We start from the raw sequence: 24,839 nt of genomic DNA on the forward strand, positions 1-24,839 counted from the left end.
TTATTTCCTTCACCACACTAGGAAGAACAGTCACTTTGTGGTAATCCATGTCAAATAGAAATTAATTAGAAAGCGTTAAGAGATGGTGGATAAACTAAATAGCAATTCCAATTGAAGTTAATTGAAATTAGACTGCACTACAGAACAAACACTCACAAACACTGAAATGTTACCATCTTTTATGAAGTTGGCGCCTTTAGAATTACAAATATTAACAACAGCATTTACATAGCGCCTTTCATACAGTTAAAACATCCCCAGGTGCTTCACAGGAGCACTATAAAACAAAACTTGACACTAAGCCATGTAAGGAGATATTATGGCAGGAGGCAGGTTTTAAGGAGCATCTTAAAGGAGCAGAGAGAGTTGGAGAGGTGGAGAGGTGGAGAGGTGGAGAGGTTTAGGGAGGGAATTCCAGAGCTTAGGGCCCCAGGCAGCTGAAGGCACGGCCACCAATGGTGGAGCGATGGAAACTGGGGACGTTCAAGAGGCCAGAAGTGGAGGAACGCAGAGATCTTGGAGGATTGTGGGGCAGGAGGTGGTTATAGAGATAGGGGTTGTGGGGGGGTAGAGGGGGGGGTGGTGGGGCGGGTGAGGACGTGGAGGGATTTGAAAACAAGGGTGGGATTTTAAAATCAAGGTGTTGCTGGACCGGGAGCCAGTGTAGGTCAGCGAGCACAGGGTGATGGGTGAATGGGACTTGGTGCGAGTTTGGACACGGGCAGCAGATTAAAGAGAGCAAAAGAGTATCAATGATGTGTTACTCACTATAAACCTCTCCTGCTGCTTTTCCTGATACGGGACAGTGATGTCAGCTCCAAGAGTCCTGTTCCGCTCCTCTAGCAGTCGAAGATGCTGAATGTTTTTCTGTGGCCCTGCAGGCTGCACAGACAGTAACTCATTCCTCAGCTGCAGGGAAGCAGAAGATAAAAGTGGCTGGTTACAGAGTGTTCGCTGTACGAATTCACAACAGGTTCCCACCTCCCCCCTACCCGCTTTTGCTGCCTTCTGTGTTTGTTGTACAGGAGGTCTTTGCATCTGTGGCCTGGGATAAACAGGCAGATTGTGAGATGGATTAATTAACACCCCACCCACTCCTCACACTTCTTTCACGCCCAGTTAACAGACGGGTTTCAATTTAATTAAAGGTGAAACATAGCTGGGGGGGGGGGGGGTTGCGGGGGCGGGGAGGGGGTTGTGGGGGGAGGTTTTAATGACCTTCTCTGTTTTGACATTTTCACAAACATTGAGTTCGTTGACACGTACTTTCCTCTGCTAACAGGGTTTGACATGATCGAGCTGATTTAGCAAAGGGAGCTCCAGACTGTTGAGCCACTGTGTAATGTGAGCTTGTGTCACTGGCTCAGCCGACAGTGTACAGTCAGGAGCAGGGATCGGCCCTAAACACCCACTTCTATCTACAGACTGGGTCCCATCACACAGCAGAAATGCACATTCCACTCAGTTAATGTCCATGGAAACAATATTCCATATTTTGCCGACCTCCTCCCAGCAAATCCCGCAAGCTTTCCTCTCCCCCACAACTGAATTTTAAAAAGTTTTCAGAAAATGAAATTATACAATTATTCCACGTGGTTTTGCACCATCGGCCTTTCATGTGCTGGACTGTTCCCCTCTTTGCCTCTCCTGACTCTCTCTGTATCCAGTCTTGTATTGTCAGTGTGCTGATTTATTTATGTGCTTTTGAGTCACACTAGTTTCGGTTCCAATTGTGTTCCCAGAATACAAATGTAACCCTAGTCCCCAAAGGAGCTCATTGAACATTTAATATCTATCTAATGAGACAGTCAGAGGAAAACTCATCCACCCACAATTGGCTTTCTGCTTTTTTCTTACTAGAATCATCGAATGATGCAGCAAAGAATGAGGCCATTCAGCCCATCACGGTTGTACCAGCTTTTTGAAAAGGATAACACAGAGTAGGTAGGAACAGTGGAGGCAGAAAGAGATTGGGGGGGGGGGGGGGGGGGTCCATGTACACAGATCACTAAAAAATAAGGCAGATACAAAATATAATGAAAAAGGCTAATGAAATCTTAGTCTTTATAACTGGAGGGCTGGAATATAAAGAGGAGGATGTTTTGCTACAGCTACACAAAGCCCTGGTTAGACCACATCTGGAGAATGATGTCCAGTTCCAGGCACAGCACCTTAGAAAGGATATATTGACCTTGGAAGGAGTGCAGTGCAGATTCACCTGAATGTTACCAGGGCTCCAAGGGTTAGATTGTGAGGAGAGAATACATAAACTGAGCTTGTATTCCCTGGAATATAGAAGGGTAAGGGGTTATTTGATTGAGCCTTGTTTTTAGAATTTTGAGAGGAATTGAGAGGGTAGATAGAGAGAGACTATTTCTGCTGGTGGGGGAGTCGAGGACAAGGGGACTTAACCTTAAAATCAGAGTCAGGCCATTGAGGAGAGAATTCAAGAAACACTTTTTAACATAAAAGGTGCTAGAAGTGTTTTTTAAATTGGAGACTAATAGATTTTTCTTAATCAAAGATATCAAGGGATTTGAAAGAAAGCAGATGGATGAAGTTCAGATACAGATGAGCCATGATCTCATGACAAAACAGGCTCGAGGGGCTGAATGGCCTCCTCCTGTTCCTATGTAACAGGCTCGAGGGGCTGAATGGCCTCCTCCTGTTCCTGTGTAACAGGCTCGAGGGGCTGAATGGCCTCCTCCTGTTCCTGTGTAACAGGCTCGAGGGGCTGAATGGCCTCCTCCTGTTCCTGTGTAACAGGCTCGAGGGGCTGAATGGCCTCCTCCTGTTCCTGTGTAACAGGCTCGAGGGGCTGAATGGCCTCCTCCTGTTCCTGTGTAACAGGCTCGAGGGGCTGAATGGCCTCCTCCTGTTCCTGTTTAACAGGCTCGAGGGGCTGAATGGCCTCCTCCTGTTCCTGTGTAACAGGCTCGAGGGGCTGAATGGCCTCCTCCTGTTCCTGTGTAACAGGCTCGAGGGGCTGAATGGCCTCCTCCTGTTCCTGTGTAACAGGCTCGAGGGGCTGAATGGCCTCCTCCTGTTCCTGTGTAACAGGCTCGAGGGGCTGAATGGCCTCCTCCTGTTCCTGTGTAACAGGCTCGAGGGGCTGAATGGCCTCCTCCTGTTCCTGTTTAACAGGCTCGAGGGGCTGAATGGCCTCCTCCTGTTCCTGTTTAACAGGCTCGAGGGGCTGAATGGCCTCCTCCTGTTCCTGTGTAACAGGCTCGAGGGGCTGAATGGCCTCCTCCTGTTCCTGTGTAACATGCTCGAGGGGCTGAATGGCCTCCTCCTGTTCCTGTGTAACAATCTCGAGGGGCTGAATGGCCTCCTCCTGTTCCTGTGTAACAGGCTCGAGGGGCTGAATGGCCTCCTCCTGTTCCTGTTTAACAGGCTCGAGGGGCTGAATGGCCTCCTCCTGTTCCTGTGTAACAGGCTCGAGGGGCTGAATGGCCTCCTCCTGTTCCTGTGTAACAATCTTGAGGGGCTGAATGGCCTCCTCCTGTTCCTGTGTAACAGGCTCGAGGGGCTGAATGGCCTCCTCCTGTTCCTGTGTAACAGGCTCGAGGGGCTGAATGGCCTCCTCCTGTTCCTGTCCAATTTGTCCCACTCTCCTGCCTAATTGATCTTTTTTTGAAATGTGAATTTTTTGGGCAGACAACATGCTGGTTATATACACAATTAAAATAATATACAGCTGTCCTTATTAGTTCAACCAGCTTCTCGGTTATGAGAACAGAAAGTGCCGGAAATACTCAGCAGGTCTGGCAGCACCTGTGTAGAGAGAAACAGAGTTAATGTTTCAGGTCTGTGACCCTTTATCAGAAGTGTTGAGTATTTCCGACACTTTCTGTTCTCATTTCAGAGTTCCAGCATCCGCAGTATTTTGTTCTTTTTTCAGTTCCTCGGTTATGTTGTATTATGGTTCTAACTGTCAGGAAAGATTGGCCAGGCTGCGGCCTTTTCTCTAGAAAAGCGAAGATTAAGGGGAGCCCTGATAGAGGTCTTTAAAATGATCAAAGTGTTTGATAGGGTAGACATAGAGAACATGTTTCCACTTGTGGGCGAGACCAGAACTCGGGGCCATAGATGAGACAGTCACTAATAAATCCAATCGGGAATTCAGGAAAACCTCTTTCCCCAGAGAGTGGTGAGAATGTGGAACTCACTACCACAGGGAGTGGTAAAGGTGAATAATATCGATACATTGAAGGAAAAGCTGGATAAACACATGAGGGTGAAAGGAATAGAAAGATATGTTGATAGGGGGAGATGAAGAGGAGGTGGAAGGAGGCTCGTCTGGAGCAGAAACACCAGCACGGAGCAGATGGGCCGAATGGCCTGTTTCAGTGTTGTAAATTCTATGTGATATAACATTGATGCAATTCCCTTTTGAAGATTGCTATGTAATACTTCTCTTTTACGACTAAACCTGTTTTGGTTGTGTTGTATTCCAGCGAATCCAGTCTCAGTCAGGTATGAATTCTACCCGAGCATGTAGACACTGCATTGGGGATTTAATCTCTGGAGATGAAGGCAGTTTGCTCCCCAACATCTTGATTTAATGAGCAGCATTCCCCGTCATGCTTTGACAAAGGAGGAGGTTACAGAGATGGGGAGGGGCGAGGCCATGGAGGGGTTTGTAAACAAGGATGAGAATTTTAAAATTGAGGCGTTGCTTGACTGGAGCCAGTGTAGGTCACAGAGCACGGGGTGATAGGGGAACGGGACCTGGGACTAGTTAAGAGACGGGCAGCAGAGTTTTAGATGAGCTAAAGTTTACGGAGGATAGAGGATGGGAGATTGGCCAGGAGTGCATGGGAACCATTAGATCTGGAGGTAACAAAGGCATAGATGAGGGTTTCATCAGCAAATAAACTGAGGCAGCAGCAAGTTGGGACTGTTACAGAGCTGGAAATAGCTGCTCTTAGTGATGGTCACTAAGGATTAATCAAATACTTAACTCTGATGATAATCTGTAAAAGTAACTGCCAGTCACCCTGGGGAAGACCACACACATCATCTGGTCCCTTGGAAGCCAGAGTTCTCCCATCACCACAGAGAATTGGAGCATTAACTAATGAGGCTGAAAGCTAGATTCAAACAATTCCAATCTGTGAGAGACTCGTGAATCTGAAAATAGTAACAGCAGAACTTAATTTTGAAACAAGGTGCAGAGGAACACAAATGCTCTAAGCAGGAGGAATTGTATTCTGCTGGCATACAAACAGGTGGAGGCCATTCAGCCCCTCGGGCCTGTTCATCCATTCTGTTCCATGTCTTTCTTTTCATAACCGCAGGATTTCCCGAGGAGTTTTACAACCAATGAAGCACTTTTTGAAATGTAGTCACACAGTTGTAATATAGGAAACATTGCAGCCAATTCGAGCAAAGCAAGAGCCCACAAACAGCAATGTGATCATAACCAGATAATCAGTTTAATTATCACACTCTGCTGGCTCCAGTCAAACCATCACCCAGTTGAGTTTCTCTTCACTTTCTAAATTCATTCATCACCCCTAGGATCTATCCATCCCCTCCTCCAGTGTCTGTCCTCCGATCCCCCTCCAGTGCTGGTCCTCCAATCCTCCTCCAGTGTCAGTCCTCCGATCCACCTCCAGTGTTGGTCCTCCGATCCACCTCCAGTGCTGGTCCTCCGATCCTCCTCCAGTGTCGGTCCTCCGATCCACCTCCAGTGTTGGTCCTCCGATCCACCTCCAGTGCCGGTCCTCCGATCCTCCTCCAGTGTCGGTCCTCCGATCCTCCTCCAGTGTTGGTCCTCCAATCCTCCTCCAGTGTCGGTCCTCCAATCCTCCTCCAGTGTCGGTCCTCCGATCCACCTCCAGTGTCGGTCCTCCGATCCTCCTCCAGTGTCGGTCCTTCGATCCCCCTCCAGTGTCGGTCCTCCAATCCTTGTCTTTGGTCCATTTCACATTACGAGTTCCAGATTTGCCCGTCTCTTACCTTTCTCCCCATCATTTGCCTTTTTACTTATGCTCCACTGGGTAACACAGCAACCTAAGGGCTGTTTTAGGCCATTTCCCTCTTGCACTGTGCCTTCAGTGCCTCTCTATAATCCACTGGCCCTGCACACTAATCCACAAGTATATGTACAGAGAGCATGAAAAGAGAGAAATCAGCATTGTGATCAGCAGACAGTGAGCGAGCAACTCTACAGTATCTCATTGGTCAGTGTTCTGATCACTCACCCACAGCACCTTGCTGTCATCATTCACACTTCCACAAAAACCACTGCTAAGTATTTAATGTAATATCTTTGCCAAACCATCATCCTCTTCCTTAGGCTCCTTCCTTCATCCCTGAAAGGTTCTACACTCTCTCTAACTGTTCTTTTATTTTCTGTTTGCTCATAAAGGTCCCTTTGTTCTATTCCAGAAAGCCAGTCAGTGAAGGGTAGAATTTAAGCCAATATTTACACACTTTTATAAGATTTATTTACAGAGATACAGGATCCAAACTTGCACTTCCTAACCCAAGCACCACAATTTCAGTCTATTCCTATTTATAGGAGCACAAGTCAATCCCCAGTTATAGAGTCATAGAGTTATACAGCACAGAAACAGGCCATTCGGCCCATCGTGTCTGTGCCAGCCATCAAGCACCTATCTATTCTAATCCCATTTTCCAGCACTTGGCCCGTAGCTTTGCATGCTATGGCGTTTCAAGTGCTCATCTAAATACTTCTTGAATGTTGTGAGGGTTCCTGCCTCTCCCACCTCTCCAGGCAGTGTGTTCCAGATTCCAACCACCCTCTGGGTGAAAACATTTTTCCTCAAATCCCCTCTAAACCTCCCACCCACATATAATTGAATATGATTAATATGCAATTAACATTACACCCTTATTATTTCCTTTTATATTAGCCATTAGCTTTGCTCATATTCCCTTCGGAACAGGAGGAGGCCATTCAGCCCCTCAAGCCTGTCCTCCATTTAACTGGATTTTGGCTGATCTGCATCCTAGCTCCATCTATCCGCCTGGTTCCATATCCCTTAATACCTGTGCCTTGTAATGTCCCTATACACTCTTGGTATTCCTGCTGATAATCTATAACAGTTAGCCCTAACTTTGTCAACTCTTATTTATCAATAGAACTCGGTGCATTGATGCACTCCGTTTATATCTGACAGGAGTCACTTTTATTTTGTCCTCTATGCAAGTCATCTTTGTAGATTTCACACAGCTGATCCATCACCCTGTTGAGTTTTCAACCTGGTTAATTTGAATCAGATCCTCCATTATCTCCCTGAATTTTGCTTTTATTCCCCAGTCCAGTTCCCCAAAAGGTTAATGGGATGCTGGCCTTTATCTCAAGGGGGGGGGGTCGGAATATAAAAAGTGAGGAAGTTCTGCATCAGTTATACAGAGCCTTGGTCAGACCCCATCTGGAGTAACTGTGTTCATTTTTGGGCACTGCACCTTCAGCAAAGATGTACTGGTCTCGGGTGCAATGTAGATTCACCAGAATGATACTGAAGGGTTTGAATTATAGGAACAGGTTGAATAAACTTGGCTTCTATTCCCTTGAGTTTAGAAGGTTGAGGGGCTGATCTAATCAAGGTGTTTAAAATGTTTAAGGGATTTGATAAGGCAAATGCAGAGAAGTCCTGAACATGAGGGTATGTCCTTTAGAAAAGGAAACCTACCGCCCTAAGCCAGCCAGGCCTACATGTGACTCCAGTCCCACACCAACGTGGTTGACTCTTAACTGTCCTCCGAAGTGGCCTACCCAGCCACTCAGCTCTATCAAGTCAAGGCAACTAGGGATGGACATCATTCACCCTTCCTGTCTGAAATTTGCGGCTGTCTTCTGCTGCTGTAGCACACTAGACATTTCCCTCCCTTAGAGCCGACTCTGCATAGCTAATGACCCCTGATTGAGGTTTGAGGCAGGGTCAAGGGGGGCCTGGTAAATGTCCTGCTGCAATCATCATTCCTTGGAAAGAGCAATCTCCAGGCCTGTGCGTTCTCCAATTTACTGCAAGCAACATCAGCAACTGATACTAACGCAAAGGGAGAATAAATAGTTCACTCTCAAACAATATCAAATATAAATTACTGAAAACAAGAACTGACAAGAGTTGTGGAAATTATAAACAGGCACACTATGATTTACTGGTGAATTATATTGTTTAAAAATGACAAATTCACATTCTGAAATAGTGATTGGTTTTGTCAGCTTATTGACTCAAGGCTCAGAACAGGATCATTCACTTCAACTTGCAACAGGAATACAGGTTCAAAAGTGAACAAACCTGTTTAAAACCCTCGTACTTGGTTTTCACAATGTACATTTCATAGAACATTCGAATCATACAGCACAGAAGGAGGCCATTCGTCCATTTACCCTGTGCTGCCTCTTTGGAAGAGCTATCCAATTAGTCCCACTCTCCTGCTCTTTCCCCATAGCCCTGCACATTTCCCCCTTTGACTATTTCTCCAATTCCCTTTTTGAACGTTACTATTGAATCTGCTTCCCCTGCCCTTTCAGGCAGCGCGTTCCAGATCACAACAACTCACTGTGTAGATGCTTTTCCTTTTTATCTTCCTTCTGGTTCTTTTGCCAGTTATAATCACTTAACCAACATCAGTAATACAGATTGTCTGGTCCATTATCTAATGGCTGCTTGTGGGATCTTGCTGTGCAGGTATTGACTGCTGCATTTCTTACATTATATTTCTACAAGATCTTGCATTTCTATAGTGCCTTCACAATCTCAATACACTCCAAAGTGCTTTACAGGCAATAAAGTTCTCATTTGAAGTATAGTCAATGTTGTAACGCAGGGAACCTGCAGCAAATCTGTGCACAGCAAGCTCCCACAAACAGTAATGTAACGAATGACCAGATTAATATAAAAGCAAAATACTGCAGATGCTGGAAATCTGAAATAAAAACAAGAAATGCTGGATTCACTCAGCAGGTCTGGCAGCATCTGTGGAAAGAGAAGCAGAGTTAACGTTTCGGGTCAGTGACCCTTCTTCGGAATGACCAGATTATCTGTTTTTGGTTATATTGGTTGGGGGATAAACATTGCCCAGGAAACTGGGGAAAAACTCCCTGCTCTTCCTCATAATAGTGGCCATGGGATCTTGAATGTCATCGGGGCATTTATTTTAAAAAAAATTTTATTTAGAGATACAGCACTGAAACAGGCCCTTCGGCCCACCGAGTCTGTGCCGACCAACAACCACTCATTTACACTAACCCTACAGTAATCCCATATTCCCTACCTACACGAGGGGCAATTTACAACGGCCAATTTACCTATCACCAGCAAGTCTTTGGCGGTGGGAGGAAACCGGAGCACCAGGCGAAAACCCACAGGGTCACAGGGAGAACTTTGGTTGAACATTTCATCTAAAAGACTGCACCTCTGGTGGTGGTGGTGGCGTACTGGTATTGTCATTGGACTAGTAACCCAAAGAGCCAGGTATTGATCTGGGGACATGGGTTCGAATCCGACCACAGCAGAAGGTAGAATTTGAATTCAATTAATAAATCTGGAATTTAAAGCTGGTTAATGATGGCCATGAAACCATTGTTGATTGTTGTAAAAACCCATCTGGTTCACTAATGTCCTTAAGGGAAGGAAATCTGCTGTCCTTACCTGGTCTGGCCTACATGTGACTCCAGATCCACAGCAATGTGGTTAACTCTTACATGCCCTCAAAATGACCTAGCAAGACATTCAGTTCAAAGGCAATTAATGCTGGCCGAGATAGCAACACCCACATCCCATGAAAGAATAAAAAAAAATTGCAGCACTCCCTCAGTACTGACCCTCCGACAGTGCAGCACTCCCTCAGTACTGACCCCCTGACAGTGCAGCACTCCTTCAGTACTGACCCCCTGACAGTGCAGCACTCCCTCAGTACTGACCCTCCGACAGTGCAGAACTCCCACAGTACTGACCCCCTGACAGTGCAGAACTCCCACAGTACTGACCCTCCGACAGTGCAGAACTCCCACAGTACTGACCCCCTGACAGTGCAGCACTCCCTCAGTACTGACCTCCTGACAGTACAGCGCTCCCTCAGTACTGACCCGACAGTGCAGTGCTCCCTCAGTACTGACCCCCTGACAGTGAGTGCTCCCTCAGTACTGACCCTCCGACACTGCAGCACTCTCTCAGTACTGACCCCCTGACAGTGCAGCACTCTCTCAGTACTGACCTCCTGACAGTACAGCACTCCCTCAGTACTGACCCGACAGTGCAGTGCTCTCTCAGTACTGACCCCCTGACAGTGCAGCACTCCCTCAGTACTGACCCCCTGACAGTGCAGTGCTCCCTCAGTACTGACCCCCTGACAGTGCAGCGCTCCCTCAGTACTGACCCTCCGACAGTGCAGCACTCCCTCAGTACTGACCCCCTGACAGTGCAGTGCTCCCTCAGTACTGACCCTCCGACAGTGCAGCACTCCCTCAGTACTTACCCCCTGACAGTGCAGTGCTCCCTCAGTACTGACCCTCCAACAGTGCAGCACTCCCTCAGTACTGACCTCCTGACAGTACAGCGCTCCCTCAGTACTGACCCCCTGACAGTGCAGCACTCCCTCAGTACTGACCCCCTGACAGTGCAGCACTCCCTCAGTACTGACTCCCTGACAGTGCAGTGCTCCCTCAGTACTGACCCCCTGACAGTGCAGCACTCCCTCAGTACTGACCCTCCGACAGTGCAGAACTCCCTCAGTACTGACCCCCTGACAGTGCAGCACTCCCTCAGTACTGACCTCCTGACAGTGCAGCGCTCCCTCAGTACTGACCCTCAGACAGCTGACAGTGCAGCACTCCCTCAGTACTGACCCTCCGACAGTGCAGCACTCCCTCAGTACTGACCCTCTGACAGTGCAGCACTCCCTCAGTACTGACCCCCTGACAGTGCAGCACTCCCTCAGTACTGACCCTCTGACAGTGCAGCATTCCCTCAGTACTGACCCTCTGACAGTGCAGCGCTCCCTCAGTACTGACCCTCTGACAGTGCAGCGCTCCCTCAGTACTGACCCTCTGACAGTGCAGCGCTCCCTCAGTACTGACCCTCTGACAGTGCAGCGCTCCCTCAGTACTGACCCTCTGACAGTGCAGCGCTCCCTCAGTACTGACCCTCTGACAGTGCAGCGCTCCCTCAGTACTGACCCTCTGACAGTGCTGCGCTCCCTCTGTACTGACGCTCCGACAGTGCAGCACTCCCTCAGTACTGACCCTCTGACAGTGCAGCGCTCCCTCAGTACTGACCCTCTGACAGTGCAGCACTCCCTCAGTACTGACCCTCTGACAGTGCAGCACTCCCTCAGTACTGCACCTGGATGTTGGCCAGGACTTTGCGCTCAAGTCTTGGATGACATTTTTTTGTCTGCTTACAGTTCAGTGGAATGCCTCAGGACATTTTCCTGTAGTAAAGATACGATCTAAACTCGAGTTGTTGTCTTGCACTATTTCGTTTTTGAAGTTACATAAGTTACTACTTTGATGAACATATTCAGAGACTGTGATGCTGCACCTCCTGAACTGAGCAACAATTTGCTCCAAGACTAATGGAACTGACAATCTGCTCTGTGTCAACACGAGGAGACTAAGCACCAGGCCAAGTCTGTCAGAAATGCTGCTCGTAATTAGGCATTAGTTGGTCCCACAACTGACAATCTCACTCAGTGTGACCACCTGAACAGCTTGTGTGCAAATTAAGGAGTTCTATCTACTGTCGCTGGGTCCAAGGTCGAGATACCTTTTACTCCGCACATTCTATTGAACCATAGACACTTATAGCACAGAAGTTGGACATTCGGCCCATCGTGCTTGTGCTGGCACTTTTTAAAGAGCGATCCAATCAGTCCCTCGCCACTGCTTTTTCATCATAGCTCTGCACCCTGTCAAAATCTCTCATAATTTTTGTACACCTCTATTAAATCTCCTCTAAACCTTCTCAGCTGTAAGGGGAAATTCTTTCTGTCCTGGCTCGTTGCTAATTCCACTGCCTAGATTGAAACATATACAATCCTGAGGGGTCTTGACAGGGTGGATGTGGAAAGGATGTTTCCCCTTGTGGGAGAATCTAGAACTAGGGGTCACTGTTTAAAAATAAGGGGTCACCCATTTAAGACAGAGATGAGGAGACATTTTGTTCTCTCAGAGGGTCGTGAGTCTTTGGAATTCTCTTCCTTAAAAGGCGATGGAAGCAGAGTCTTTAAATATTTTTAAGGCAGAGGTAGATAGATTCTTGATGAGAAGGGGGTGGAAGGTTATCAGGGGTAGGTGGGAATGTGGAGTAATCTGTTCAGCCATGATCCTACTGAATGGTGGAGCAGGCTCGAGGGGTCGAGTGGCCTATTCCTGCTCCTAATTCATATGTTGATATGTATGCAGGCACCGTATCATCCTCTGCTTCAGATATTGATCCTGCTGTTCAAATAATCCCTGTGGTAAACCATTTGATACTCCACCAGCAGTCTACCCTTTCTATCTTTCATTAGGGACGACAGGATCAGAGTTTAGAGTAGAACCACTCTCAGAATTAGAAGTGTTGACTAATAACTCAGTGGAAACTCTGAACGGGTTATAAATGAAGTGGTCAAGATAACAAAGCACACTGGCAAAGTGACACATTGCCAAGTGTCAAACCACTGTGGCAGGAACAGTGCAGGAAGTGTGAGGGCACCTGGAGAATTGGGCAATAACCAAATGACATTTGGCTGTGTCTAGCTGTTAGAATGGTAGAATGATACATCACAGAAGCAGCCCAATCAGCCCATCATGACTGTGCCAGCTCTTTTGTAGAACTATCCAATTAGTCCCACTCCACTGCTTTTCCCTTCAATTATTTATCCAATTTTCTTTTGAAAGTTACTATTGAATCTGCTTCCACCTCCCTTTCAGGCAGCGCGTTCCAGATCACAACAACTCACTGTGTAAACGAATGTTTCCTCATCTCCCCCTCTGGTTCTTTTGCCAATCTCCTTAAATCTGTGTCCTCTGGTTACTGACCCTCCTACCACAGGAAACAGTTTGTCATTCTTTACTCTATCAAAAGCCTTCATGATTTTGAACACCTCTATCAAATCTCCTCTTAACTTTCTCTGCTCTAAGGGGAACAATCCCAGCTTCTCCAGTCTCTCCACATTAACTGAAGTTCCTCATCCCTGGGATCATTCCAGTAAATCTCCCTCTGCACCCTCTCCAAGGCCTTGACATCCTTCTTAAAGTGTGGTGATCAGGATTGACCACAATGTTCCAGCTGAGGTCTAACCAGACTTTTATAAAGATTTAGCAATAACCTCCTTGCTTTTGTCTTCTATTAATAAAGCCAAGGATCCGGTATCGTTTTTTCTTTCAAACAGCCTTCTCAACTTGTCCTGACACCTTCAAATATTTGTGTACGTACCTTGGACAGAAGAATCCTAAATCCAATGAGCTCATTCGACCCTGACTTTTGGAGAGGGTTAGGCCTTGGAAACCCAGAGCTACAATATGACGATACATAAATCGATCCTTCCAAGTTTCAATTCTTAAGGTTTCTTAGAAATCACATTAGATCATCCATTAAACTACCACACTCAAGATAACCCAAGCCCAGTCTATGCAACCTGTCCTCATTATTTAACCCTTTTGGTCCGCTATTAATCTGGTGAATCTGCACTGCACCCTGTCCAAGACCAGTATATCCTTCCTGAGGCACAGAGACCCATTCTCTCTGCTATCAGGCAGTTTCACTGCTGAAATAAACTTCACCTTTTGGAGAACCAGCCTAAAACTATTCGCATTAAATCATAAATACATTGAGCTGCGACGGTGAGATCATTATGAGGGAATGTTCATGGTCAAGAGTAAAAAAAAAGATGGACAAAGAAAAACTTGAGGGAAGCCATCAGTTTGTCCAACGGTCACTGTACCCAATGGTCACTGTACCCGACGGTCACTGTACTCGACGGTCACTGTACCCAATGGTCACTGTACCCAACAGTCATTGTACCCAATGGTCACTGTACCCGACGGTCACTGTACCCAATGGTCACTGTACCCAATGGTCACTGTACCCAACGGTCATTGTACCCAATGGTCACTGTACCCAATGGTCATTGTACCCAATGGTCACTGTACCCGACGGTCACTGTACCCAATGGTCACTGTACCCAATGGTCACTGTACCCAACGGTCACTGTACCCAACAGTCATTGTACCCAATGGTCACTGTACCCAATGGTCATTGTACCCAATGGTCACTGTACACGACGGTCACTGTACCCGACGGTCACTGTACCCAATGGTCACTGTACCCAATGGTCACTGTACCCAACGGTCACTGTACCCAACAGTCATTGTACCCAATGGTCACTGTACCCAATGGTCATTGTACCCAATGGTCACTGTACACGACGGTCACTGTACCCGACGGTCACTGTACCCAATGGTCACTGTACCCAATGGTCACTGTACCCAACGGTCACTGTACCCAACAGTCATTGTACCCAATGGTCACTGTACCCAATGGTCATTGTACCCAATGGTCACTGTACACGACGGTCACTGTACCCGACGGTCACTGTACCCGACGGTCACTGTACCCAATGGTCACTGTACCCAATGGTCACTGTACCCAACGGTCACTGTACCCAACAGTCATTGTACCCAATGGTCACTGTACCCAATGGTCATTGTACCCAATGGTCACTGTACCCGACGGTCACTGTACCCAATGGTCATTGTACCCAATGGTCACTGTACCCGACGGTCACTGTACCCAATGGTCAATACAACCTCTTCCCCAGCTCCTCCCTCACCTCTTGCCAATCAATTATGAATAGTGATGTCAGGAAGTGTTAATTGTGGATCAATTGTGTTTAATTATATGCAGGGGGAGGGTGTTAATTGGGGTCTTACTTGAGCACCTTTAAGGAGACAACGCAAAGAAGCAGAGGTTTGAGTGAGGAGCTGCATGTTTGTGATCATTTTACAGTATAAAATAAATAAGACTGCGTAAAGATTGGCTCCAGCATCATCATTCAACAACAAACTTTCTGGAATAGGACAGGAAGCACTTCTTCACTGTGCAACACTCCCTCACGATCACCTCACCATGGCAGCTCAATGTATTTATGATTTACTGCGAATAGTTTCAGGCTGGTTCTCCAAAAGGTGAAGTTTATTTCGGAAGTGAAATTCCCTGATAGCAGAGAGAATGGGTCTCTGTGCCTCAGGAAGGATATACTGGCCTTGGACAGGGTGCAGTGCAGATTCACCAGAATAATACCAGGGATAAAAGGGTTAATTGCATAGACTAGGCTTGTATTGTGTTGAGTATAGTAGTTTAAGGGGTAATCTAATTAAGGACTTTAAGATGATTAAAGGAATTGATACGGTCGAGAGAGAGAAACTATTTCCTCTGGTAGGGGGAAATCCAGAAAAAGGGGGCATAACTTTAAAATTATAGCCAGGCCGTTTGGGATGATGTCAGGAAACACTCACAGGGGAGTGGAAATCTGGAACTCTCTCCCCCAAAATGGCTGTTGAGCCGGGCATCAATTGAAAATGTCAAAACTGAGATTGATAGATTTTTGTTTGGCCAGGGTATTAAGAATTACAAAACCAAGGCAGGTAGATGAAGTTATGATACAGATGAGACATGATCTAACTGAATGATGGAACAGCATCGAGAGGCTGAGTGGCCTCCTCATGCTCCTATCCCCTGGGGGGAAACATTGATAGATTACTTTGGAAAGATGTGTCAGTTTTGTTAATAGGAAGGAATGCAGTGAACTGATGAGAAAATAAGCCCAGTATTGGATAGAACAAATGACACATCAAGGGTTTAATTTCTTCAGTGCAGTATTTTTAGCACTCGTTACTGTTGGTATAAATCCCTAGCTGTTCTATTTTGACAGACGTCAACTTCTTCAAAGTGCTTTCTCCAGGGGGTGCAGTTGTTTAATGGGACAAATTCAAAGTGGACGCTATCTGTTCACCTGTTCTTACTACCCCCGATCTCCCATCTCGCTGCCCATCACCGACATGCCACAGTTTATCCTCCATCCCCTGTCAGACTCATTTCCTGTAGAAAATCCAACAGTCATTCTCTTAATGTCCTCAAAACCCAACCCCTCAGCCCTTGGCTGAAAACTTGTCGACATCGGCAGCATCTCCTTAGCCTCAAGTATTGTCTTCATCTTTTTTTAAATGGCTGCCATCGCCAACCCTTGGCCCCAGTCACTCATTCCTCAAATAACAACCTGCATTTCTCTACTGCCTTTAACAAATGTAAATGTCTCTGAGGCACTTGACAAATAGTCACTAGCAAACAGACATATAGTCAGAAAGAGAGAGAGAGATTGTGGTATGGAGCGAACTGAAAGTGTGGTCCAACAAGTGAATTTTGAGAAGATTGTAAAAGGTGGTGAGGTTTTTGGAGACAGTTCAAAACGTAGGTACAAGGTGGTCAAACCAATGGGAAAGAGTGAAGTGGGGGGATGGGCAGGGGCTGGAATCAAACTGGGAGGCCAGAGAAGATTGTAACGATAGAATGAAGTGAGGCCGTAGACTTGTGAACGTAGATGATGATTTGAAGTGCATTGCCTGGGGGATTAGGAACCAGTGCTAGGGTGAGGGTGAGACTGATGGCCAAGCCTCCACTTTTTTTTCCTTTATTTGTTTGTGGGAGTCGCTGGCTAGGTCAGCATTTGTTGCCCATCCTTAATTGCCCTTGAACTGTGTGGCTTGCTCAGCCATTTCAGAGGGCAGTTAAGCGTCACACACATTGCTGTGGGTCTGGAGACACATGTGGACTAGATCAGGTAAGGATGACAGATTTCCATCCCTCCGGGACATTAGTGAACCAGATGGGTTTTTACAACAATCGGCAATGGTTTCATGGTCACCATTAGACTAGCTTCTAATTCCAGATTTTTATTAATTGAATTCAAATTTCACCATCTGCCATGGTGGGATTCAAACCCATGTCCTCAGAACACTAGCCTGGGCCTCTGGAGTACTTGTCCAGTGACATTACCACTATGCCACCACCTGCCCCTACTCGATCATCAGTCTTCTTTCTTCCCCAAGCTTACAAACCTCTCATTCCAAGCCAGCATTGAGAACATCCCCAGATGTTGCTCTCCAGCATGCGGTAAAGTTTCTTTTCGCACACCTTAGTGACATCATAAACCACACTGAGCTCACTCCTCTCCGCCATGTCTGGAACTCCGGAACCGTTCTGCGATTGCCTGTATAATAACAATAGGCTGATTGGGGTAGTGTCTGATTGGGCAGTGAGGAGAGATGTTCACAGGGATGCTGGTCAGGAAATCACCGACTCAAACCCTGAAATATTCTGTCCCTTTAAGCTAATGGATGGACCACCAGGAGTTACCAACTCCTGGCCAGGTGTAGACTCTTCCTCAGACAGAGAGGCAGAGAGGGTTAGGGCAGGAATTCCAGAGCACAGGGCTCAGGCAGCTGAAGGCACAAACACCAATAGTGGCCAGAATTGGAGAAGCACAGAGATCTTGGAGGGTTGTGGTGCTGGAGGAGGTTACAGAGATAGGGAGGGGTGAGGCAATGAAGGGATTTGAAAACAGTAACATGGCTTTTAAAATTGAGGTGTTGCCGGACTGGGAGCTAATGTAGACCAGTGTGGGTGAATGGGACTGACCATCTGAGGAGTTGGACCATATAATAACAATGGTTGCTAATTTGGGTGGAAAAAGGCCAGATCAAAATATTTAGTATATCACAGCATAACTTTGCAAGAGCACAGGGGAAGGAGTGAGAGGTAAAGACAGGATCCAATTTTCATTTTTCATTAAAATGAAACCTGTTCCAGCTGCTGAAATTTGCATTTTTCTGCTCCCTCCATTTGATTTCCCCAAGGGTCTCTCATCCTTTGCTCTTCCTTCACAATATAGCAAGGCAGCCAGTGCTGATTCACTCTCCAAGACACTGTGCTCACTACACATGGGATACACTGACAATCACTATCATTAAAGAGTGTCGACATATCATTTATTACACCAACACTTTCAGATGTCAATACTCAGCTGTAAAGCATCGACAGACTCAAAGACCAACTCACTGGGAGGGAAGCGAAGGACACTGTGTGGGTGGGGGGGAGGGGGGGAAATTGTTTCTCATATGATAAGCTGATTTCTCAGAGAGATTAATGGGTGATTATTTCTGGCAGTCAAATGGCCACCAGCAGGAGAAATAAAACTAGAGTAAGTTCCACACAGTAGAGTCTCCATTTGATGTGTATGAAGCACACATTGCTCCACCATTCAATTAGATCATGGCTGATCTGTACCTCAAACTCTATCTATCTGCCTTTGCTCTATATCCATTGAGACTCTTACCCAACAAAAATCTATCTCAGTCTTGAAAATTTCAATGAACTCCCAATATTCACAGTCTTTACACTCATCAAAAAGCTCATTAGCTACTGAAGCAGGAGTGAAGAATTGTTATTCCAGAGCTGCTGTGACTCGCTACTCTTTCAGTTGCTCACATATCAGAAGTTGTACAATTCATTTCTGCAATTTCCACTTGTTTATCAAATTCTAAGAGTAAAATGTGTGAAGAGAAATCTGCAGGATGGCAGGCAAAGAAAAGAGGGGTGTGGGTCTAATTAGATAGCTGCATCAAAGAGCTGGCACAGAAATGATGGGCGGAATGGCCTCTTCAGTGCTGTATGATGTTTCCACATTCATGCAAGAAGGGAAACTGCAGCAGGCAGCAGTGAAGATGATTCCCAGTTCATTTATTGTACCTCACTGTTATATATCTTGTGTAAGAATTATACCATTGTTGTGAAGGAAGCAGAGCTTGGTATTACTTCAATCTGAAATCCCCTGTGTCTTTGTCACATGAAATTTTACATCAGCCTACACAGAGAATTTGGAAAGAAACTCTTCGTTGCTTTCTGAAAGAAATTGCTGTTGTTGGGGTAAGATGAATATAAAAACACATTCAGGGAATATGTATAATTCCTGTTGGGATCATCTACTCCAGTTGACAGGCCGGAGGGACATCATTATAAGTTAATTACATTGAAATGATATTCATTTGTCAGAAGATAATGAAATACATCAAAATTACTGCCCAGAAACTAAAATTTTCCAGAAATAGGCTTACAGACCCACTGGAAGAGCTCCTTTGATCTGGAGAATCTAGAACCTGCTTGAAGTAAAAGTGTGAGTTGCAAATCCCAGTTCTCTTGTGTCAACTATTTTACAGGTCATGGCAGAGAGAACAGTCACCATGGAGTAAAGCAGCCCCCACGTCATTATCTTCAAAGAGACAGTTAAAAGGCTCTGAAGCATGACTCTTGAGATTTTAAGCACTACTATTATTTTGGTTTCAGAAACAGTTTGAAGTATTATTTGCATCAAGCATTGTATTATGATTTATCTTCTGCTTCTGCATAATTATAAATCATAAATAAATTTCAATAATGAATTTAGCCTGAACAATATAGACAGTTACAGAGGAAAGGGGTGCTTGATGTGCATCCTCCAATGAAATTGTTAATTATGTGGCATGATGCTCCCATTCATACCACACCGAGGAGATGGGTTTTGGGGAATAGGGGACTTGGACCTGAAAATGGAAATTACATATTGATGTAAACCAGTCTTCAGCCAATTCGATTCACTCCACGTTATATCAAGAAACAACTGAAGGCACTGGATACTGCAAAGGCTATGGGCTGGACAACATTCTGGCAATAGTATTGAAGACCTGTGCTCCAGAACTTGCTGTGCCCCTAGCCAAGCTGTTCCAGTACAGCTACAACACGGGCATCTACCTGGCAATGTGGAAAATTGCCCAGGAATGTCCTGTACACAAAAAGCAGGACAAATCCAACCCAGCCAATTACTGCACTATCAATCTACTTTCGATCATCAGTAAAGCGGTGGAAGGTTTTGTAGACAGTGATATCCAGTGGCACTTGCTTAGCAATAATCTGCTCACTGACGCTCAGTTTGGGTTCTGCCAGGGCCACTCAGCTCCTGACCTCATTACAGCCTTGGTTCAAACAGGGACAAAAGAGCTGAACTCAAGAGGTGAGTTGAGAGCAACTGCCCTTGACATCAAGGCAGTATTTGACTGAGTATGGCATCAAGGAGCCCTGGTAAAACTGAATGTCAATGGGAATCGGGGGAAAACTCTCCACCGGTTGGAGTCATACCTAATGCAAAGGAAGATGGTTGCAGTTGTTGGAGGTCAACCATTTCAGCTCCAGGACATCACTGCAAGAGTTCCTCAGGGCAGTGTCCTAGGCCCAACCATCTTCAGCTGCTTCATCAATGACCTTCCTTCAATCATAAGGTCAGAAGTGGGGATGTTCGCTGAGGATTGCACAATGTTCAGCACCATTCGCAACTCCTCAGATACTGAAGCAGTCCATGTAGAAATGCAGCAAGACTTGGACAATATCTAGGTTTGGGCTGATAAGTGGCAAGTAACATTCGCGCCACACAAGCGCCAGGCAATGACCACCTCCAACAAGAGAGAATCTAACCATCTCCCCTTGACATTCAATGGCATTACCATCACTGAATCCCCCACTGTCAACATCCTGAGGGTTAGCATTGACCAGAAACTTAACTGGACCTGTTATAAATATAAATACCTTGGCTACAAAGTGCAGGTCAGAAGCTGGGAACTCTGTGATAAATAGCTCACCCCCTGACTCCCCAAAGCCTGTCCACTATCTACAAGGCACAAGTCAGGAGTGTGATGGAATACTCTCCACTTGCCTGGATGGGTGCAGGTCCAACAACACTCAAGAAGCTCGACACCATCCAGGACAAAGCAGCCCGGCTTGATTGCACCCTATCCACAAACATTCATTGCCTCCACCACCAATGCACGGTGGCAGCAGTGTGTACCATCTACAACATGCACTGCAGCAACACACCAAGGCTCCTCAGACAGCACCTTCCAAACCCGCGACCTCTACCAACTAGAAGGACAAGAGCAGCAGACGCATGGGAACACCACCACCTGCAAGTTCCTGTCCAAGTCACACACCATCCTGACTTGGAACTATATCGCCGTTCCTTCACTGTTGCTGGGTCAAAATCTCAGAACTCCCTCCCTAACAGCACTGTGGATATATCTAACTCACCTGGACTGCAGTGGTTCAAGAAGGCAGCTCACCACCACCTTCTCAAGGGCAATGAGGGATGGGCAATAAATGCTGGCCTGGCTAGTGATGCCCACATCCCCCGAACGAATAAAATAAACACAAATAAAAAAATCTGCAAGAACACCCAAGTTATAAAAACCTGCACATGACATCGGTTCACATGCGAATCATCAGGTTGGCATGCCATCAGTCAAAGTGTAAAAAGTGCACAAGATTTCACTTTATCAAAACAGTAGAGAATCACAAATGTGAAGTTAGTGGGAACTGAGTTTAATTAATCATACAGAGTCGAGCTGTGTGCGAGTGGGTGGGGGGGGGGTTCGGGGTCGGCGAGGGGGTGCAGGGGGGGGGTGAGACAGGGTTGCAGGAAGGGGTGGGAGAGGGGGTGTGGGAAGAAGTGGGGGTGGGAGAGGGGGTGCGGGGGGGGGGGTGAGATGGGGTTGCAGGAAGGGGTGGGAGAGGGGGTGTGGGAAGAAGTGGGGGTGGGAGAGGGGGTGCAGGGCGGGGGTGAGACAGGGTTGCAGGAAGGGGTGGGAGAGGGGGTGCAGGAGGGGGTGAGACGGGGTTACAGGAAGGGGTGGGAGAGGGGGTGTGGGAAGAAGTGGGGGTGGGAGAATGGGTGCAGGAGGGGGTGGGGGAATGGAAGTTACATTTCAGTGGGGGTCCCTCTTGTTCTGGAATCCAACACTTTTCTATCAACACACTCAGCTGGTGTGTGTGTGACTCTCCAAGATTACCCAGAAATGGTTGGTTCACTATGACAGAGAGAGAGAGAGGGGCAGTGGGATTTACAGAGGGTTCTTTACAAACCCGCACATTAAGACAAAAAGACGTGGAATAAATGGCTTTTTAAGCCACGCACTGGGTGGAATTGTTTCTAAATTGCCAGTTCCAGCGACGACGTGGTTCCATTGCATGAAGTAACTTTGACCTTTTGTACTTGAGTGTTGCTGCTGCAGTGCTGTTCATTTTCAGGTGCTGCATTATTTACACATCTGCCCGAGTTCCGTGTTAAACTCCACATCGCAAAACATTCTGGTGACAGAACAACACTAGCTTCGCCCTGGAAAGATGGATGGGGATCCATTTTGCAGTTTGTCTTCTATTACAAAAAAGGAGTTTCAATCGCAGTTTCTGCTGCTTCCAAAAGCAGCTGATTGCAGAGTTGAGTTTAAACTATTGGGCACAGCTTACCGGGCATTAAGAAGCACTTTGCATTCCTGACAATGCTGAAAAAGATGATGCTGATGAATGAAAAGGAGGAATTGTATTCATTTTGACAGGCTTTGCATCTTGGATCTGAGATATTTACAGGGGCGACTGAAGTCTGAAATCTCACCCTGGTATCAGGTTAGTATATACAGAGACTGTGTACACAGCAATGCAGAAACAACACTGAGGGCTCTTTCTCCCTCATGTACTGGGGTCAGTTTTAAAGAACCATCATAAAACAGGAAGGTCACAGAGAATGCTCCAGGGCCCAGTGACCGACAGGATCCTTTCGTTCCGAAAGCCTCTATTTAAAAAAAAGCACGTCAGCCCCTACAACAGCATCAAGCAAAGATTAAAACAAGCAGCAGCAGCAGAGAGAGAGAGGAGCTTCAGCATAATCTACTTGTGCTGCATTTGTGGTGAAATGAGGCATTGAAGAGCATGAAATACCTTATTTAAAATGACTAAAACAGACACTACATCAAAACATTGCTGCTTATTCAGCCTACCTGGGCATGAGGAGCTCCCGTTCAGAGTTATGAGTCCAGTGTGTTGAATTACAATCTGACTGAGACAGAGTCCTGTGTTCATCTAAAAATGATTCATTGCTTGTCAAGAGACAGCCATAACAGCCCGTGCAAAAACTGCAGCAGAGAAAGACGCTCTTTCCTTATTTGTCAGTCTTCTCGCCACTCGCCCATCTGAATACAACTCCCCTCCTCCTCTACAGTTTTACAACCTCTGCAAAATGCTTTTTCCCCCCCAAACTAGGGTAATTTCCTGCTCTCTCTTCCCTGTATCCCAGTAAACTGGACCAATCAGCTGTACATAGTCACTTTCTCTCCCTCTCTCCCTCCCACACTGCCCAATGAAATACACCAACCAGATGTATAACAGCAGCTACGTGGAAGGATTTACCTGCTCGGAATTCTCAAATGGAGAATTACATTCGGAACTACCACTTGCATGAAAAAAAAAATTGGCAAGGGCTCGTTCTCAGCTTCAGTAACTCCAGCGAGCTCAGGCAATCTTGGCAGCCTGGGAAAAAAAACATCCCCACAATATTTGAACCCCATTCCCACACAGCCCCAATTTAAAACCTCGCTCTGGGCCATCTGTAAACTGTTACATCAACATTTAAATGCTATTCTTAAAAAGGCTAAAGGTGTTTGTTCGTGCATGCCACTACCAAATAATAATAGATCATATTCAAACATAATTCAGCATCACGTCACAACCGCAGAATGTCCCAAACTACCTCATCTATCAATTAGCTTTGGAGTGAAGTCACTGTTCATGTAATCCCACAGCACAGAAGGAGGTCATTCGGCCCATCGCGCCTGTGCCAGCTGTTTGAGAGAGCTATCCAATTATTCCCCCCTCCCCCCCCCCCCCCCCCCCATAGCCCTGTATTTTTTTTCCTTTTTGAGTATTTATCCAATTTCCTTTCAACACTATTGAATCTACTTCCATCGCCCTTTCAGGCAGTGCATTCTAGATCACAACAACTCACTGGGTCAAAAAAATCTCATCTCCCCCTCTAGTTCTTTTGCCAGTTATTTTAAATCTGTGTCCTCCAGATAATCTGGTAATCTGTGGTTACCGACACTCCTGCAAATGGAAACAGTTTAGGAACATAGGAGAAGGAGTAGGTCATTCAGCCCATCGAACCTGCCCAACCATTCAATATCATGGCTGATCATCCACTTCAATGCCTTTTTCCCACACTATCCCCATATTCCCTTATGTCATTTGTATTTAGAAATCTGTCAATCTCTGCTTTAAACATACTCAATGACTGAGCTTCCACAGCCCTCTGGGGTAGAGAATTCCAAAGATTCACAACCCTCTGAGTTAAGAAATTTCTCCTCATCTCTGTCCTAAGTGGCTTCCCCCTTATTTTGAAATTGTGTCCCCTGGTTCTAGACTCCCCAATCAGGGGAAACATCTTAGCTGCATCTACCCTGTCTAGCCCTTTAAGTATTTTACAGGTTTCAATGAGATCACCTGTCATTCTTCAAAACTCTAGAGAATACAGGCCCAGTTTCCCCAATCTCTCTTCATAGGACAGTCCAGCCATCCCGGGAACAAGTCTGGTGAACCTTCATTGCACTCCCTCTATGGCAAGAATATCCATCCTAAGGTAAGGGGACCAAAACTGCACACAGTACTCCAGGTGCAGTCTAACCAAGTTTCTTCCTATTTACTGTGTCAAAACCTTTTACCATTTAGAACACCTCCATTAAATCTCCCTTTAACCTTCTCTGCTCGAGGGAGAACAATCCCAGGTTCTCCAGTCTCTCCACATTAACAATCCCTGGGACCATTCTAGTAAATCTCCTCTGCAGCCTCTCCAAGGCCGTGACATCCTTCCCAAATTGTGGTGCCCAGAATTGGAGTCAATGCTCCAGCTGTTGTTATGCAGGAGCCAGTTTGTGCAAAGCAAGATCCCACAAACAGTATATCAGC

General features: G+C 46.2%; 1 protein-coding gene across 6 annotated transcripts in view; it reads right to left on the reverse strand.

The window, feature by feature from the left end:
* Positions 1-24,839, reverse strand: part of rimbp2b (RIMS binding protein 2b) — a 480,114-nt gene that overhangs the window by 445,531 nt on the left and 9,744 nt on the right. For all 6 annotated transcript variants that reach the window (XM_068054578.1, XM_068054577.1, XM_068054576.1 and 3 more), the window contains exon 2: positions 769-909. In XM_068054578.1, the coding sequence (XP_067910679.1) occupies positions 769-909 (141 nt within the window). The remainder of the gene's footprint in view (positions 1-768; positions 910-24,839) is intronic.

The sequence above is a fragment of the Heterodontus francisci genome, chromosome 23, assembly GCF_036365525.1.
Source record: "Heterodontus francisci isolate sHetFra1 chromosome 23, sHetFra1.hap1, whole genome shotgun sequence".
Lineage (NCBI taxonomy): Eukaryota > Metazoa > Chordata > Chondrichthyes > Heterodontiformes > Heterodontidae > Heterodontus > Heterodontus francisci.